Source organism: Mastigoproctus giganteus, chromosome 7 (genome assembly GCF_048544385.1).
Source record: "Mastigoproctus giganteus isolate SK-2022 chromosome 7, ASM4854438v1, whole genome shotgun sequence".
In the NCBI taxonomy this organism is placed as follows: Eukaryota; Metazoa; Arthropoda; class Arachnida; order Uropygi; family Thelyphonidae; genus Mastigoproctus; species Mastigoproctus giganteus.
The window spans coordinates 41708061-41725298 of record NC_143581.1 but is presented as its reverse complement, the minus strand read 5'-3'; the positions used below and the strand labels follow the sequence as shown (position 1 = coordinate 41725298).

At 36.1% G+C, this 17238-nt stretch overlaps 1 protein-coding gene across 1 annotated transcript in view; it reads left to right on the top strand.

Moving 5' to 3' along the window:
* LOC150082844 (neural-cadherin-like) overlaps positions 1-17238 on the top strand; it is a 500869-nt gene that overhangs the window by 261279 nt on the left and 222352 nt on the right. The window contains exons 20-21 of the mRNA XM_090377625.1: positions 1295-1554; positions 15031-15287. Coding sequence (XP_090233751.1) covers positions 1295-1554; positions 15031-15287 — 517 coding nt within the window. The remainder of the gene's footprint in view (positions 1-1294; positions 1555-15030; positions 15288-17238) is intronic.

Here is a 17238-nt window from a genome sequence, read left to right as displayed (position 1 = left end):
AATGTGTGGGATAAGCTGAAGGATATGTGGAATGATGGCAGAAATCCATATCACGTTCTCCAAACCATTCTTGCATGATTATGGCACTGTTCCATTGTCATCCATAAAGTGGCTATCACCTTCGGGATAAAAGTGTAATGTTGCAGGGTGCAGTAGATCTGATACAAAATTCAGATATTCCCTGGATGACATTTGATCTTCCACCAGTATCAATGGACCCAGTTTATGCCAACAGAACATTCCCCATACCATACTGCCTCCAGATGCTTGGGTTGTCTTAACAATGCAGGAGGGGCCATCGCTTTGTGAGGTTCTCACAACAGTCTCTGCCTACCATCAGTGCAAAACACTGCATCATGACTCATCTGACTACACAACTTCCTTCCATTGTTCCATTCTCCAATTACGATGTTCTCGACACCACCGTTAGTGGATTTTTCTATTTTTCTCTGAAACAAGTGGCTTCCAAATAGTCGGGCAACTTCCAGTACCTAATTTCTCTAATTCTCTGTGCATGGTACACGTTGAAATAGGGCTGGTGTGGGCTTGATTGAATTCGGATTTTATTTGCTGCACATTGGAAGTCCTCTCTTTTTTTCATACAGACTTCCTTAGAGTACGATGACTTTGCCCTTGAAGTAATATTTTTCTGCCACACCTTTGAGATGTGGAATAACCGCTTGCTTTCCAGTCATTAAAAACTTTTGAGATGGATGCTTTTGAGAAACCAGTTATGTCTTTTATTTCTTGAATCGTGGCTCCTGATAAATGTGCTCCCACAGTAAGACATTTTTTAGTCTGATAGATCCCATGTTTCCCTCATTCTGGTTTCTGATTACTGCAGTCAAACAGCCTGAGCAGTCATTATATTCAATGAGGCAACACATTATCACCTCACATCAGTTTTATTTGCATTTCTTCTGTCTGTCTTAATAAAACAGTTTTTTTTTTTTTTTGGCCACAATGTTTTTATCCATTTCCTATCTTCTGGAAGTTTCACCTAAGTCTAGTGTACCCTCATTATTATAGTTTATTAACTGAACCCTTAGCCATTGTACTTAGTATAACTGGATCGATGTCATCAGTTCCTTGTGCTTTCTTCACTCTTAAAACCCGATAATTTCTTTTTTTGGGGGTTTCAGTTATTCTTTGTTGAGAAGTAAAATAATACATTATACAAATTTACTGTCCCTTCTAATTCTAGTTATGATTGACTAAAAATGTTTTATATGTATTGAATTAGTTGATCTGTGATTTTATGTAATTTTTTTTTTTTTGCATCCAAACTTTACAGGAACAGGTACAGCAACAATTAAAGTTCGAGATGTGAATGATATGCCACCCAAATTTGTAAAGAAGGAATGGTATGTACAAGTGGCAGAAACTGAAGGAGATGATATTCCAGAAAGTCCTATTCTTGTTGTTTCAGTAAATGATGGCGATCTCTTGGAAACAAATCGTTTCAGTTACAAAGTTGTTGGGAACGTCTTTGGTGCTGATAAATTTACCATGGTGACTAATTCTGATGGTACTGGCTCTTTAAAGATTGCTAAGGTACTAATATTATGTTATTTTTATTAGAAGAGCATTTTTTGTTATTATAATAGTGGTTTTCATAGTAATCACTATAGGAACACTTAGTCTGAACTGTGTGTGTACAGATGTAGAAGATTCTATATAGTTCTGTTAAGTTTTATATTTATTTTCCCTTCCTATTTCCTTTATTAAAAAATCCAAACCTGAAAGTGGGTTTCAATACTGAAATCCAAAAGTAATTAGACCAGTTTGGTTTAGATGTAAAAAAAAAACCCACTTCTGAACAGCAAAGGTAAGTATCAACTTAGAATGTTACATATCTTTTAATTTTTGTTTACCATAATTCAGAGATAATAGCATGTCTCATAATGGCGATTATTTAAGCCTAACTAGATAAAGCCCCTGATTTTTTTTTTATACTTCTATTAAAAAGGAAATAAGAAGGGAAAATAAATATAAAACTTAATAGAACTATATAGAATCTTCTACATCTGTACACACAGTTCAGACTAAGTGTTCCTATAGTGATTACTATTAATAGCAGTTCCTTTGAGATTATGTAAGTCCATTGCCTTAGGATATGTTTATTTAAACATTGCTTACTTTGGCGAGCCTTTAGTATCTGAGCTCTTTCCTTTTGAGGCCTCTAGATGTGTGCAGGCATTGCTTTGATGTTATCGCCAGATAGTCAATAAATCTGCAATCACACGAGAGTCCAAGTTTGCTTATTTTCAATAAAACAGTAGAAATTTTTTTTTTTTTTTTTTTTTTCCAGTTTTTTACTACTGTTATCTTTACTGGGTTACAGAAGTGTGTGAGGCATCTAACCAGGAAGAGACTTCCATCTCCTAAGCTAGAATTGTCGGGAAGTGATTAGGGCCCATCGGATATCCACACTATTTGCTTATGGTGTAATCTATTAATAGGAAGCCAGCTGTATACAGTTTCTTAGCGAATGAGGATGAACTGCCAATATGGGATTAAGTTAAAAACATTGGATAATGTATAGGCTGAGGTCTCTCACTATGGTAGGACATAGGTAAGGTCAGGGTGTGTTTGTTTTGATTGCAGTCTCCAGGGGTTCCCCCCATAAGCCACAGTAGCATCTGAAAGGCAAAGTCAAGGCCAGCAAATTTATGTAGGTGTGTAAGTATGTGTGTTGTTATGTTTAGTGCTGGCACCTGGCAACTTTGCAGCCAGGGGATGCCTGGTCCCCTACCTCCTGACTCCCAACCTTGGCCACAAGGAGGTGCACCGTGGACTACAATCCAGGAGGCAACACGTGGGGGGGATTTCAGAAAATTTTGGAAACCCCAATAAGAATAGGAGCAGGAAGATAGCTTCAGAAGTATGGGAAATGGGGAGGGAAGGAAAGAGATAAAAAGAAGGGGATAAAAAAGAGGCATCCCCTGGAAGATAAAGAGAGAAGATAATAAGTAAACTAAATCAAAGGCAACCTTTACATCTTACAAAATATATACAAATCATATACATCCATAATCAAGCCCTGAGAGAAACAGGCTGATTTACTGCCTCCACAAGGCATTTTTTGTATTGATATTTCAACTTGCAATTTTACACAGTAAACTTCCTAAATCTGTCCCTTAGTGAAACAGCCAAGTTTTACTGCCTTGACTAGATATTTCTATACACAAAACAAAATAATTCAAAAATATCAATCACAGTTAGAACATAACAAATTGATTGAGGAACCTGGAAATCCAAGGATAATCAACTCATAAAGAGTGTTCACCTTAGAACTATAACAGAATTATGTAACCTGAACATTAACAATACTCTTCCTACACTTGAATAATCTTACAGCAAACAAGGAGAAAGCATTGAAATTCTTCTTATTCATGAGAAAGTCCAGCAATTCAGTATCAACATAAACATTGGTCAACAGCTGCAATTCATTACTTATATCTACATAATATGGACAATCAAAAATGAGATGTTCAATAGATTTGAGAACACCACACTGACAAAGAGGAGTGGCGCCTCTGTAGCCAGGTGGGAAGGAGCAGCAGTGCGTAACACACACTTCTTGATTAGACCGGGGTTCGAGCCCGTCACCACCAAATATGGAGGATACAGAAAGGTCAGGGAATGACCACCGCATATCCCGGAGAAATATGGTCTTAGTTGCTAATGCTCCTAAAATCCAAATAACAAACAAACAAAGAGGAGTATCAGACAGTCCCAAGGCAAGCAGTTTAGAATTTTTACTTCCGTCACCAGTAATCAGAAAGGTAGGGAACAGTCTAGGAATAAACCAAGCACGCTGTTTCTTATAGTCAGAGACTTCAAGTAAAAATTTATAAGTTGTTTTTCCTAGTCCAGAATGCACCCAATCGTTTTGTCACTTCCTGGAGAACTCTGATCTAATTCTTTTAATATCATCCTTCTCCTGAACGTCAAAATTAACAGTGAAACCTCTAAAATTAACTGGAAGAGTTTTCCTTCTGTAATATAGAAGGTAATGTAACATTATCTCATATCGTATATTGGGAGTCGATGACATAATACCAGTAATGCTACCGAAGAGACAGTTCTATAGGATCTGCCGATAGCCAATAAAAAGAAACACTGCAGCTGTGTGACATACCTTTTAACCATACAATTTACAACTTTAGAGCCCCAAGTCCATAATAGTATTAATAACCCCAACAACATTAATGATCATGTGAATAAGGTACACAAACCCCTTATCGGCCTTCCATACCATCAACAACATTAATGATCATGTGAATAAGGTACACAAACCCCTTATCGGCCTTCCATACCATCAACAATATACTAGACAACTTCAACAGGTTTTTAAGAATACAGATATCAAGTTAATGTTTACATCTTATAATAAATTAGGTTCTAAATTTAATTCATACATGACAACATATGAATATATGACACAGGATTATAACATTATATATTTGATTAGATGTCAATCAGATTGTCAAGCATGTTACATTGGTAGTACAACAGCTAAATTTGGGACTTAAAAAATTTCTAACAAACGTGCCTGCTACCATTTTAATAGCTTCAAATCTAATTTATCGGGTACAGAACTAACACAGCATGTTCAATCTTATAGTCATAACCCGCTCATCAATTCGGCTATTACAGTAGTTAAACTAAATTCCAGTTATAAAATTCTTCAAAATGAAGCTTTCATCATTGAGTGGTTTAAGCGCCACACATCGTTCAACATATTAAACAAGAAGATTCTAGCCAACTTCTCCCCTATTTGGAATTTAGTACGAATAAAGTTTCCACTTGCACTGAAATGCATTTTGGGAACTTAACCAGTATATAACATACTTCTCGTGTTCTTCTCTTTCCACTATAGCTAAGTGAAGACGGTTTCGAAAGTCGCTTGTGTGGACTATTAGCTTTTATCTCACTTTTATTTTATTTTTAATACATAATTTTAATTAGACAACTATAGAATGTAATGTGCATTTTCCTTTCTTAGGCAAATTTAAAAAATTTTTAAATTCATAATTTCTTTAAGTTAAAAATAGTTACTAATCAGAATTTTAAAATTTCATAACTACTATGTACATGTTGAAACTTTCATCAAACTAAGTGGATTACTATGAGCTGAGTGCTGATAATTAAGCTAAGCTATACCTACGATCAAGTTGTTACATCACAGCACATAAGGATTCCTTAATATATCATCAGTCACTTGAATAACCTTATTAATATTCTTATCAACAGTTAAAAACAAGGTCAATTTACTTACACACAGTTACTGAATGATAAAGTCAATCAACCTGTAACCTTGCTGCTAACACAGTGGATATAATGTTATCCTATGTCACAGTGGAGTGTCCTTGCAGCCAATGCAGTGGAAACCCTAAAACAGCAGATATCCTTACTGCTGACACTGTGGATACAGTTCAATTTCCAAACAGTACAGCCTTGCTGCAGATGCAGTAGGCAACAGTGTATATCCCAAGTTTTAGGCAGTATCCTCACTGCTAATGCAGTGGAAAAAACAAATATACATTTTAATATATATAAGCAACAAAGGGAGAAGTTTACAAGTTGCAAAACATACTTAATAATATATGGGAATTTCACTATAAATTGGACAACTTAAATCTCACTCCCCCACACCAGAGGGAGCTACAAAAACTCTTTAAAAATAAGTAAATGACAGAGGAATACCCCTGTCAAGTTTCAATCCTAACTGACCAATAATAGGCCAGGAGACCAGTTTTATGTCAGTGTCTTTTCAGCCCCAACTAGACCAAATCAGAATTGGAAGGGCATATTGAGACAAAAATAGAAAAGTCTGATAACTGAACAAATATTAGAGTTTAAATGCAATGAAAGGTTCCGGGGGCCTCAGCACACTAAAATACACCTATATCCAAAATAATAGGTGCACCTTTGCTTATTATTTTAGCAAAATACATTATTACCCAATATTATGCACAGTACTTTATATACTTTACCTATGTTCAAAAACCAAAATGCAGTAGTTTCCCGCCATTTCACACATAAAATGCTATCACTGTGTCACCCAAAAGTACAAAACCAACACAAAGCAGTCCAATATTCTGTATCGCCTATATATTATATATATGACATAACACTATATCTGCCATTATATAGATTTCCTCACAAAAAAAACACATGTATGACTCCATTACACTAATGTTGAGGAAGACAAGATGGCAGCAATATTTCTAAACAACAACTCATGTATGGCATAAGCCAACTTTTAAAAAATTAAATGCAGGCTTTCGATAGGTGGGAAATCAGATCCAAAACATCCCACAGCCACCCTTCAGTCCAAAATAAGGTTGGGACAAAAGTTGTCCCCTAAAATTAAGGAAGGGACACACTAAACAAAATATTGGTGAGCTGACAGTTAAAACAAAGCTATCAAAATAGCAGCCATTTTTGCTTCACTTACGCATCGATGTCTAAAATACCGTAAAATAGCATTTCTCAAACTTTTTTTTAGTCACGGAACACTTTTCATCGCACAATATATTGACAGAACACTTACGAAACAGAAGTTTAGCAGGAGCCAAAGAACTGTTTGTAATATTTTATTGCATTAGGAGCATTTTTATTTCCAACACATGTAAAGCCAAAATTCAAATAACTGTCATCACACTTTTGATTTGGTCTTTTATTAGTTGGTTCCTGTTTTTTCACTTCGGATTTTTTGGGGAACAAAAGGCTGAGATTGTTCATCCTCACTTTGAAGTGTGACAATATTGTTTGTTTTCATCGACCACAGTTCCACTATTAGAAGTACAGGCATACCTCGATGAACGAATAGGATGCGTTCCACGAAATTACTTCGTTAAGCGAAACTTCGTTTTCAGAGGTAAAAATACTATGGCCAGAATAGGGATACGTTCCTACGTAAAGAAAATGAAAAGCTTTTTTTCGAACAAAGAAAAGTTTTATTAAATAAACAGTCAACTTACATACAAAGTGAAATCACATTTTAAAATATGAGGTTAAAGTCGATTGTTTATGCTTTTTTTCTCTTTCATAATTGCCTATACGGAGTTATTGCATTTAACACTGATCGCTTAACAATAACACTTCTTCCTAAATCAGGATCATTTTCACTAAAAAAATTTAAAACGTTTTCAATATCATTTAAGCACCTTTTTAAATCTTTGGTTGTTAACACTTTTTCGGCAGGAACTTCTTTAACTTCGCATTCATTATCTTTGTCTTCGTTGCTAACAAGGCTTTCTAAATCTTCCACTGAAAAACCATCATCTTCTACATTCAATAAATTTCTAACATCCTCTTCATCGACATTTTCGAAACCTATTGATTGAGCCATCTGGATAACTTCATTTCTAATTTCTTGGATGTTATTTTCTTCTTCTAGTACAACTTCTGGCCATATTTTGCGCCAAACTCCATTTAAGCATTTCTTAGTGACTTCTTTCCAAGAACTATCAATGCTTTCTTGCGTTTTTAATGGTGTAGTTTTTCCAAAAAGTTTTAACTGTCATTTCCTCTTTATCCTCTAGTTCAGTTAAATTGCTTAAAGTTCGACGCAGATAATAAGCTTTAAATGATGCTATTACTCCCTGATCCAATGGTTGAATCAGGGAAGTTGTGGTTGCTGGAAGAAACACAACTTTGACCGGAATGCATGTGTCCAACGTGTTAAGATCAGTAGGATGTCCCGGAGCATTGTCTAACAACAAAAGAGCTTTTTCTTCAAAGTTGTTTTTTTGACAATATGTACTGTTTTACTCCAGGACAAAAGTGGTTAACAAACCAATCAGTAAATAACTCCTTGGTAACCCACGCTTTTCTATTTGCTTTCCATATTACAGGTAAATTCATTTTTATGTTACCTTTTAACGCCCTCAGATTTTCTGAATGGTAAACTAATAACGATTTTAATTTATAATCGCCAGAGGCATTTGATCCAAAGAGTAACGTTAAACGGTCTTTGGCTGCTTTGAACCCAGCAGCTGATTTTTCTTCAATAGAAATGAAGCTTTTTGTTGGTAGCCGTTTCCAGAACAAACCGCTTTCGTCAACATAACACCAAATTTGGTGGAAAATTTTCACGTTTAATTGTTTCCTTTAGTTTTTCTGGAAACATATTTGCAGCTTCAACATCTGCACTTGCAGTTTCTCCTGTTAATTTTACACTATGAATCCTGGCCCGTTTTTTAAATTTCTCGAACCAACCACGAGAAGCCCCAAATGTTTCCGTAATTTCTTCAGTTTGTTTAGATTTCAGGTGATTAAACAAAAATGGAATATTTTTTTATGTTAAATGGGGCTTGAAATTGCGGACTTCGTTATATCGAGGCTTTGTTATCAGAGGTAACGTTAACCGAGGTATGCCTGTACTTTGCTTCTCGTCTTAAAGTTCCTTTTTTTTTTTTTTTTTTTTTTCAACCACAAATCCATGGTCATTTATTTTAATAATAATATTTTAATGTTAAAAATTATAATGATACAAAAGTAGTGTCCCCCACAAATATGCAAAATTTATTTATTTTATTTTTTTAATTATTAATTACGATTTTTCGCAGAACACTTGTTCACATCTCACGGAACACAGTTTGAGAAATGTTGCCTTAGAACATGACAATAAGTCAACTATCAGCTCTAAGAAAAGCATCATCAAACTTGCCAAACATTCATAGAATTATTCCGCATATTCATTTTCAGAGGGATGTCCATAAGCACGTTTTAAAGATAAAATCCAGGAGCCTGACTTGCATGTAGGACAAGGGACAAGGTATTCTTGTATTGATTGCGGCCTCCAGGGTTACCCCTATATACCGCTGTAGCATCTGTAGGTTATTTATAGTGTGTGTGTGTGTGTGTGTGTGTAAGTATATATGTGTGTTGTGATGGGTGTTGTTTGCCGACCCTGGAGTCTTAGCGGCAGGGAGCAAGCTACCTGCATCCCGACTCCCGTCCCTAGCCACGTGGAGGCGCTCCAGGAACTATCTAAATTACACAGTGGGATTCCAACAAGTGGAATCCCGGTTATAATAAATAAGGAATAGGGAGGAGAAAGTAGGAGAAAAGAAAGTAGAAGAAGAAAAGAGCAAAACACTCTCTCAGGAAAAAGAAGAAATAGGAAAGTGGAAAACACTAGTTAGAAAATCTAACAAGCGAGAGAGCTTGAAGAGGTAAAATTTTGAAGCCCGAAGGCTTGTAATTTTGAAAGAAAGATTCTCCTAGCCGGGAAGGAAGCTCAACCTGCACCGACAAGGGGGGGAAAAAAAAAGTCTCAAGGAAAGAACATAGGTAATGTACAAGTGGCTATTAGATAGCCACTTAAAGAATAAATTAAGATAAATAATAAATAATTATGTCACCGATATGAAACATAGCAGTAAACATATTAACAAATTACACTGCATAAGCAGAGAGTAAAATATACGATATTTACGAAATAAGTAATTAAAATCTTAGCTGAAAAACCAGTCAACCAGAAGAAATGCAGAAACATATATACAAAACACAAAGAGACAAACAGAACTCACCCAAGGCAAAACCAATAAATACTGTACAAATAAATTAGTTAACCAAATCAAAAGCAATTCTAAATTTAAATCTAAGTATAACAAATCAAAATAATAAGTTAAGCATTAAACAATAATTAATGAATATGCAGAGAAAATATCTCTGCACAAGTAATCTAATCTATATACATACAAAGGGTACTAGGAAAGTTTTGCAATACAGCTTTGTTTATTTAATTTTTTCAAAGTAATTTCCTCTACATTCAATACCTCTCCATCCTCCGAAACCAATCTTTAAACCAGTTCTGCCAAGTTTCACTAGGGAGTAAAGCACACTCGTTGTCCCAAGCCCGTAGAAGGTCCTCATCACTGGAAAACCGCCTCCCTTTTAGCTTCATTTTCACATGCGGGAACAGTGCAAAGTCGCAGGGAGCAAGGTCTGGACTGTAGGGAGGGTGCTCGAAGTTTCAGTCCTGTCGTGGTCAAATATTCGGTGCAGGCTTTGGCGCGGTGAGCTGGAGCATTTTCGTGATGGAGGTACCAGGTGTCCATTCTTGACTTTGGCCGCAGGTTCTTCATAGATCCAATGACTTTAGGCAGGCATTGTTCAGTATACCACTTAGCTGTGACTGTCTTCTGCGTGTCCAAAACGACACGTTCCACAATTCCACTCGATTTGAAAAATACAGCTATCATTTTCTTCTTTACAGATCGGGATTTTCTGACAATTACGGGTGTGTCGTCATCATCAAAGACCCAAACTTTGTTTTGAGCCTTGGTCGGCAGATCGTAATAGTACAGCCAAGTCTCGTCACCTGTCACGATGTTGTTCACATACCGAGATTGTCCCTTATCAAACTTTTTTAACATCTCCCGGCACCAAGTCACACGTCGTGTCATCTGTTCTTCAGTCAGTTGATGCGGCACCCAGAGAGAACAAAGTTTCTTCACGTGCAAATGATCTTGCAGAATCGAACGAATTGCTGGTGCATTTAGGCCCAAAGTATCCTCTATCTGTTGGTAGGTCACTCGCCTGTTTTCGTCAAGCATTTTCCTCACAGCAGTAACGTTTTCCTCCGTAACTGACGTTCGTGGCCTTCCCGGCCTCTCAGAATCCTCCAGAGTGAAATTTCCCCTTTGGAATTCTCTATACCACCCGAATATCATTGTATGATGTGGACAGTCATCATCTAGTGCAAGAGTCATTTCTTCTAAGCACTGGTCTATGGTTAAACCACGCACGAAATTATACTGCAAAACTGTCCTTATCTCATTTCGTGACCACGATGCCATCGCAAGCACTTTACACTCTCACTACTAATGAATAACTGAGCCCATCGACTTGGAGCGGCGGCTACTATGCACGTATGAACATGTCTCAACATGCAGCAACAAGCAGCTTCCTGTGATTCATTGTTGCGTCATATTGCAAAACGTTCCTAGTACCCTTTGTATGTACATAACCAGCAAGTGCAAAGCTACTACCACAAGCTGCAAAAAACAAAACTTGTTTCAAATAACAAGACACGTAGTATTAACAATAATGCATAGATAAACATTAAAAAAAAAAAAAAAAACCTCAACCTGCAGGGCTAGGACAAAGGCAATCAGGATCAGCTCAGAGTGTGTCATCCCACTCATACATGACCAATTCCTAATTCATACTTATATTTATGACTCACAGCTTGTCTGTTTTAGTGATGGCATTCAGCATCACACAAAAAAAGCGAAAGGAATGGAAAGGTGGACATCACAGTGGATGTGCAGTATCTGCTTTTTGTTTGGATTAGTAAGATTCCTTACTTAAATTAAATGATACCTTATGGATTAATAAGGACAATGCATGTTTCTAACCTGAACACAGATTCCCATAAAGAAATCACCTTTATGAGAATGGACTTATCCTGACTATACTTTAAGATTTATATACATGTGTACATGATTTATAGGAGTTTGCCTTGTTTTACCTTAGTACAATAGTTTTCTTTAGGGAAACCGTATTCAAAATCTCAAAAGAAATGCAAATTCTCAGTTTTTAGCTTTAGCAAGAAGCTGTTGCTGATAAGTGTGTTTGGGATATCACATGTTAAGCCAAATTTTTGTTTTCTGCTCATGGAAATGTGTATAAAAAAGTGTTAGGCCGATTATGAGAACTTACTGTCTGAGAGAATATAGAGAATGGAGACAAGGAGTTTTTCACATATGTGAAATTTCACATATAATATCAAATACTTCAGTCTTGGAATTCTTAGCAAAGAAAAAAATATATAAATTCAAGGCTAAGAAAAACATCGCTTCATAAGCCAACTGACAGGTACACAAACCCAAATAATGATTATTTCCTACTTTGGAATGGTGTGGATGACATCCAAGTTCTTCTGCAAGCCAGTTTTATTTTGCTGGCAGGTCACATTCTTAATGACAAATTAAGAACCCTGCCCATGAATAAATTTTTGTGGCCATTTTGGAGAAATGTTTGTAGGCAACCAAATGCCATTTCAGCCTCTGCTACTTGCAACTAACATGTAGGCAGTTGCAATTACATTTGAAGTTTTAGTTTTTTTAGAAGTCTGCTCTGTCTATTTGCCAACTGGGAACTGACACCTTCCAAACCCTGATGTAGAGTTTCTGTGAAGGAATGCCAAATGAGAGATTTGGTAGGTAGGAAGCTTTCTTAATCTGTGATGCTCTTTTTGAAGAATCATGGAGTATTGAAATACTGCAGGGCTAAAGCCTGGAGTATATTACTTTTTCTCCCCTCATTCAAAGATATAATTTCAGAACGAGTACAGTGTTAAAACTTTCTGTATAACATTTCACTAGTAACCCACCGAGTTTTATGCAGTTTCATTAACGCCTTTTTTACATTTATAGGTTCTGAAGTGAGCAAAGTTTGTGAATGAGGAAAGATGGACACAATTAGTCACCATGAAGTCATCCAAAATTTGGTGAAAGGTACTTACACTAAAGGCAATTCATGAGGATTTGGTTACAATTGGGTAGGATCCTATTCAATGGTTAAGAAGTGTCTGCAGAATTTAAATGGAGGGCAAGCCTGGAAGATTGACCCATGCTGTGGAAGACCCACAGCATCCATCACTCCATAAGTTGATGACAGAGTATGATTGGTGATGAGTGATCGGTGAGTGACAGTTCAGTACACTGCCAGCATCTGGAGCATCTCATCTGAATGTGTGTAACCCATAATAACAGAGGTTCTGGCTATGAAAAGGTATCAATTGAGTGGGTTCCAAAGTTTTTGACAACAGATTTAAAAAACACACACAAGCATTGTCAAGTCAAGTGAACGTTTGCATTGTTTTCAAATGAATACCTCAAATTTCCTTGATAGGTTTGTGACCATTGTTAAAACATGAGTCCATCACTCTCAGCTAGAGACAAAGGACAGTCTAAATAGTGGAAACGCAGATTGGATATTATTGGAAAGGTTATGGCATTGGGTTTTTAAGATGCTGATGGAGTGAATTACCTTCAGAAAGGCCAGACAGTCATGTGGGGGTTACATTATGCCAACCTTTCTGAGGTATGTGAATGAAACTATCAAAAACAAACAATGATGAAAAACTCAACGAAGAGATCTTGTTCCACATGGACAGTGTGCCTTCTTACAAGTCTCTTATTATCATAACTGCATGAGTGTGGCTTTGAAATCTTGGAAATCCCCAATATTTATCAGAACTAGCACCTTTGGACTTTTACCTAATTCCTGTTTTAAGAAATACAGTAAACCTCCACTATTCGCTGTATTTGTATTCACGGTTTCGCGTATTCGCAGTCGCTGATTTAATATAAAATGAAACCTTAAAAAAAATGTGAATTTTAAAGCGCCGCAAACATTTTCCGCCATAAAAAAATATGGGCGTGGCTAAAATTATCTTTCCCGGTCAAAACAGGGCTCAGTGGGTGTGGGGGGAGAGGGGTGCAAAATCGCGAGCGTGGATGTTTCTCGCTAATCCTTGTTCAGTATGTGTTATGCGCTTGTCATGGAAGGTTTCGTCGTTTGCTTTTAATTTATATGCTTATAAATTGAATAAATTTATCAATTTATAAATTGATATGCTTAAACTGATAAATCTACCGTTTTGCAGTGCAAAACAGACTTTTTCGAGTGTGTTAATGGAAGAAAGTGACTTTATTGTGGACAAGATCTTTCTAATCCGTACAAAAATATGGCTACGAATAACAAGGGAAATGTAAAAAGATCAAAGAAGGTGATGACATTAGCGAATAAAATTGAGTTATTAGATAAAATTTCTAATGGTGAAAATGTCTCCTCAGTGGCAAAACATTATAAAATCAATGAGTCAATGGTACGATCAATCAAGAAATTGGAAGAAAAAATCCGCTGTAGTGTCCGTGAAAACGCGCTAATTGCTTCAAAAATTCTCTGTAACTTGTGATGTTAAATTAGAAAAAATGGAAAAGGCTTTAATCTGTGGGATAGAAGACCAAACTCAAAATAAAATTCCGTTAAGTTCACTCATCGTTTGTGAAAAAGCAAAACTCCTTTATCAACACTTTAGCGAAACTGGTGATAGCACTGGCGGAATAAGTTTTTTAGCTAGCAAAGGCGCTGGTTTGAAATTTCTAATAAATATTACATTTAATATTAAATTGTTTCTTATTTTCATTTCGATGCCATATACTTGCATTTCACTATGTACATAGTCATATTATGAAGGTACATATAATACTATGAAGGTACATATAATACATACATAGACAAAATTTTAGACTAGTTTTTCGTATATATTTCATACTTTGGAACGGAACCCCTTTATTACTATTTGAGCCATAACTCAGTATTCGCAGCATTTCTCAGGAACGTAACCCCCCGTACTTGGTTGGCCTCCATTTTCCCACTGAAAGTAACATAATTTTTGCTGTAGATGCATTCCTGGAACCCCAATTGAAAAGTTTATTCACAGCTGGAATCAATGCATTGCAGCATCTATGGCAAAAGTGTATTGACTCCAAAGGGGGACTGTGTTGAAAAATAATAAACACAAAATGTGTGTAGCCCATACTGGAATCTTAAAATAAACCCTTCTCTGACCATGAACTTTTTGAATTGTTTGACGAGTGCTGCTGGTTACCCAACCCAAACAATCACATTTGGCTAATGACCTGGGTAATTGTGAAATTGAAGTTATGCAGGGTGTACTACAGATCCAAGATTCCAGAATTTGTTGTGCCCTGCATATTACTTTAATTCCGATGTAGTAAGGACTTCATATCATTTATTCCCTATTCTTCACAAAGAAAATGAGCAAAACAGCTTATAATATGCTAATTTCATAAGAACACCTGAATGTTTTTTTTGTGTTTGACGATTTGAAGGAAAAAAAAATTAGGATAGTTATAAGATAGTCTATTAGGTAAATAATTTGAGGATAGACAGGAAAATTATTGTAAGATATATTCTTTATTATTTTTTATTTAATTAAATTAATTTTATTTATTTTATTTTTTCTGTTAACAGCCATTAAATTATGAAGACCCGCAACAACGCTATGGCTTCAATATCACCATACAAGTGAGTGACCATGGGGGTGAAACTGTAAATGTGTATCATGTAGATTATGCCAAAGTTTACATAACACTTCAAGATATAAATGACAATCCCCCAGAGTTTGTAAACAGCACTATTGTTGTTCAAGAATATGAAAATATTTCTAATAAAAAAATTGCTGAATTTGAAGCACATGATCAGGACCAAGGTGGAAAATCAAAAGTAAGGTGAGTTTTCCAACAGTTACTTTAAAATATTATATCATGATGATTATTCATAAGTGTATATAGGATGAATCCAAAAAGTCTGACCAGAGTAGAGCAAGTAAGTTCTACTCATCAAACCAGTGAAGTTCATAGGGACATATGTTCATAATGCTTTCTTGCCAAGTTCAGCTACTTGTCTACGCTTTGTGATGATCCCATGAAGCACTGTTGCAAAGGTGTTTAAAGCAGTCGGTGGCTCCATGTCACAGTATTGCTCAAAGTGGTTTCCTTGAGCAGTGGTACAGGCATCAGTATGCCTTTGCATTGGCTCATGGGTGAATTCAAAATCAACAGGCATATTCTGAATTGTCTGACAGCCAGCCAAAATGCAGTCACAAGGCTTTCTTCATTGTTAATCACAACTAAATAGACTAGAGCCTTATACATTAAAACCTCAGTAAGTATGTCCATTTTGATTTAAATGGACATATTATGCACAAGTCTTAAACAGCAAATAACCAAAAATATGGATATTTTCTCTTTAGAAGGTATGAGCAATTATGCATAATAAACAATTCAACACTTGTTTTAATGTAAAACTTGCATACATCAAGCTGCTTTCTATTATGTGCAAGAAATTTAAGTAACAATAATCTTCTTTATTAGTGAAGCATTACTTATTCAAGGCAGTGCAATTCATATCTCATTGTGAAGGATGAGCACAATATGAGATACAGTTGAAATGGTGCCCTTTACTATACTATCGTAATTTTTCCTTTAAGAGTTGTCTATGGTGTTTTTATACCAATATTATATAGATAAGAAATTTTACATGCCCCATTGTGAATTCCTTAATTTTTTTTTAATTCCTCCAATGGGAAATATTTTTTCTCTGTACTATGTGAAGTGCATTTATTTTTCTCTAATTTGAGTACATTACATTTGGACACTTGAAGATGCACAGTACCTATATTGGGAAATCACATATTTAGTATCATTAGTGATCAGTGTGTGTGTCTCTCTCTCTCTCTCTCTCTCTCTCTCTCTCTCTCTCTCTCTGTGATGTAAGTAAATTGAATTACAAAGGTACCCATAACACAAAGTGGAAGAGAAATTGTTGAAGTTAAACGTAAGAAAAGCACCTGGGGTGGATGGGATCTATCCAGTTATATTAAAGGAGGTGGCAAAGCAACTAAGCAAACCCTTAGCCATAATTATGAGAGCATCCTTGGACTCAGGGGAGGTTCCCACGGACTGGAGATGTTCAAATGTATCCCCAATTCACAAAGGGGGATTGAAGGTTGACACTAGTAATTACAGACCTGTTAGTTTAACTTCTGTTCCGGGTAAAATAATGGAGTCGCTGGTTAAAGATGCATTGCAGGATCATCTAGACAAGACTGCCGCAATAATTCAGACACAGCATGGGTTTGTTAAGGGAAAGTCTTGTCTGACAAATTTGATAGGATATTATGATGTGGTTACAAAGGAACTAGATGCAAAAAATAATTTTGATATCATATATTTGGATTTCAGGAAAGCTTTTGACACTGTTGCGCATGGAAGACTATTGTACAAATTGGAGCAGAATGGTATTAAGGGTAAGTTGCTACAATGGATAAAAGGATGGTTAAGTGCGAGAAGACAGGGTAGTAATCAATGGGTGCTGCTCTTCTTGGACTAATGTTATTAGTGGAGTCCCACAGGGTTCGGTGTTAGGTCCACTGTTGTTTTGTATATTTATCAATGATATTGATGAAGGTATATCAGGCTTAATGTTGAAGTTTGCAGATGATACAAAGGTTGGCAGGGTTGTTAATGACAGTAATGGCAGTGTGCTACTGCAACAGGATCTAGATAATTTGGGCAGATGGGCTAAGAAGTGGCAACTAAAGTTTAACCTTGACAAATGCAAAGTACTGCATGTGGGTAGAAGTAACCCCAGAGAAACGTACCAACTGTGTGGTACTAC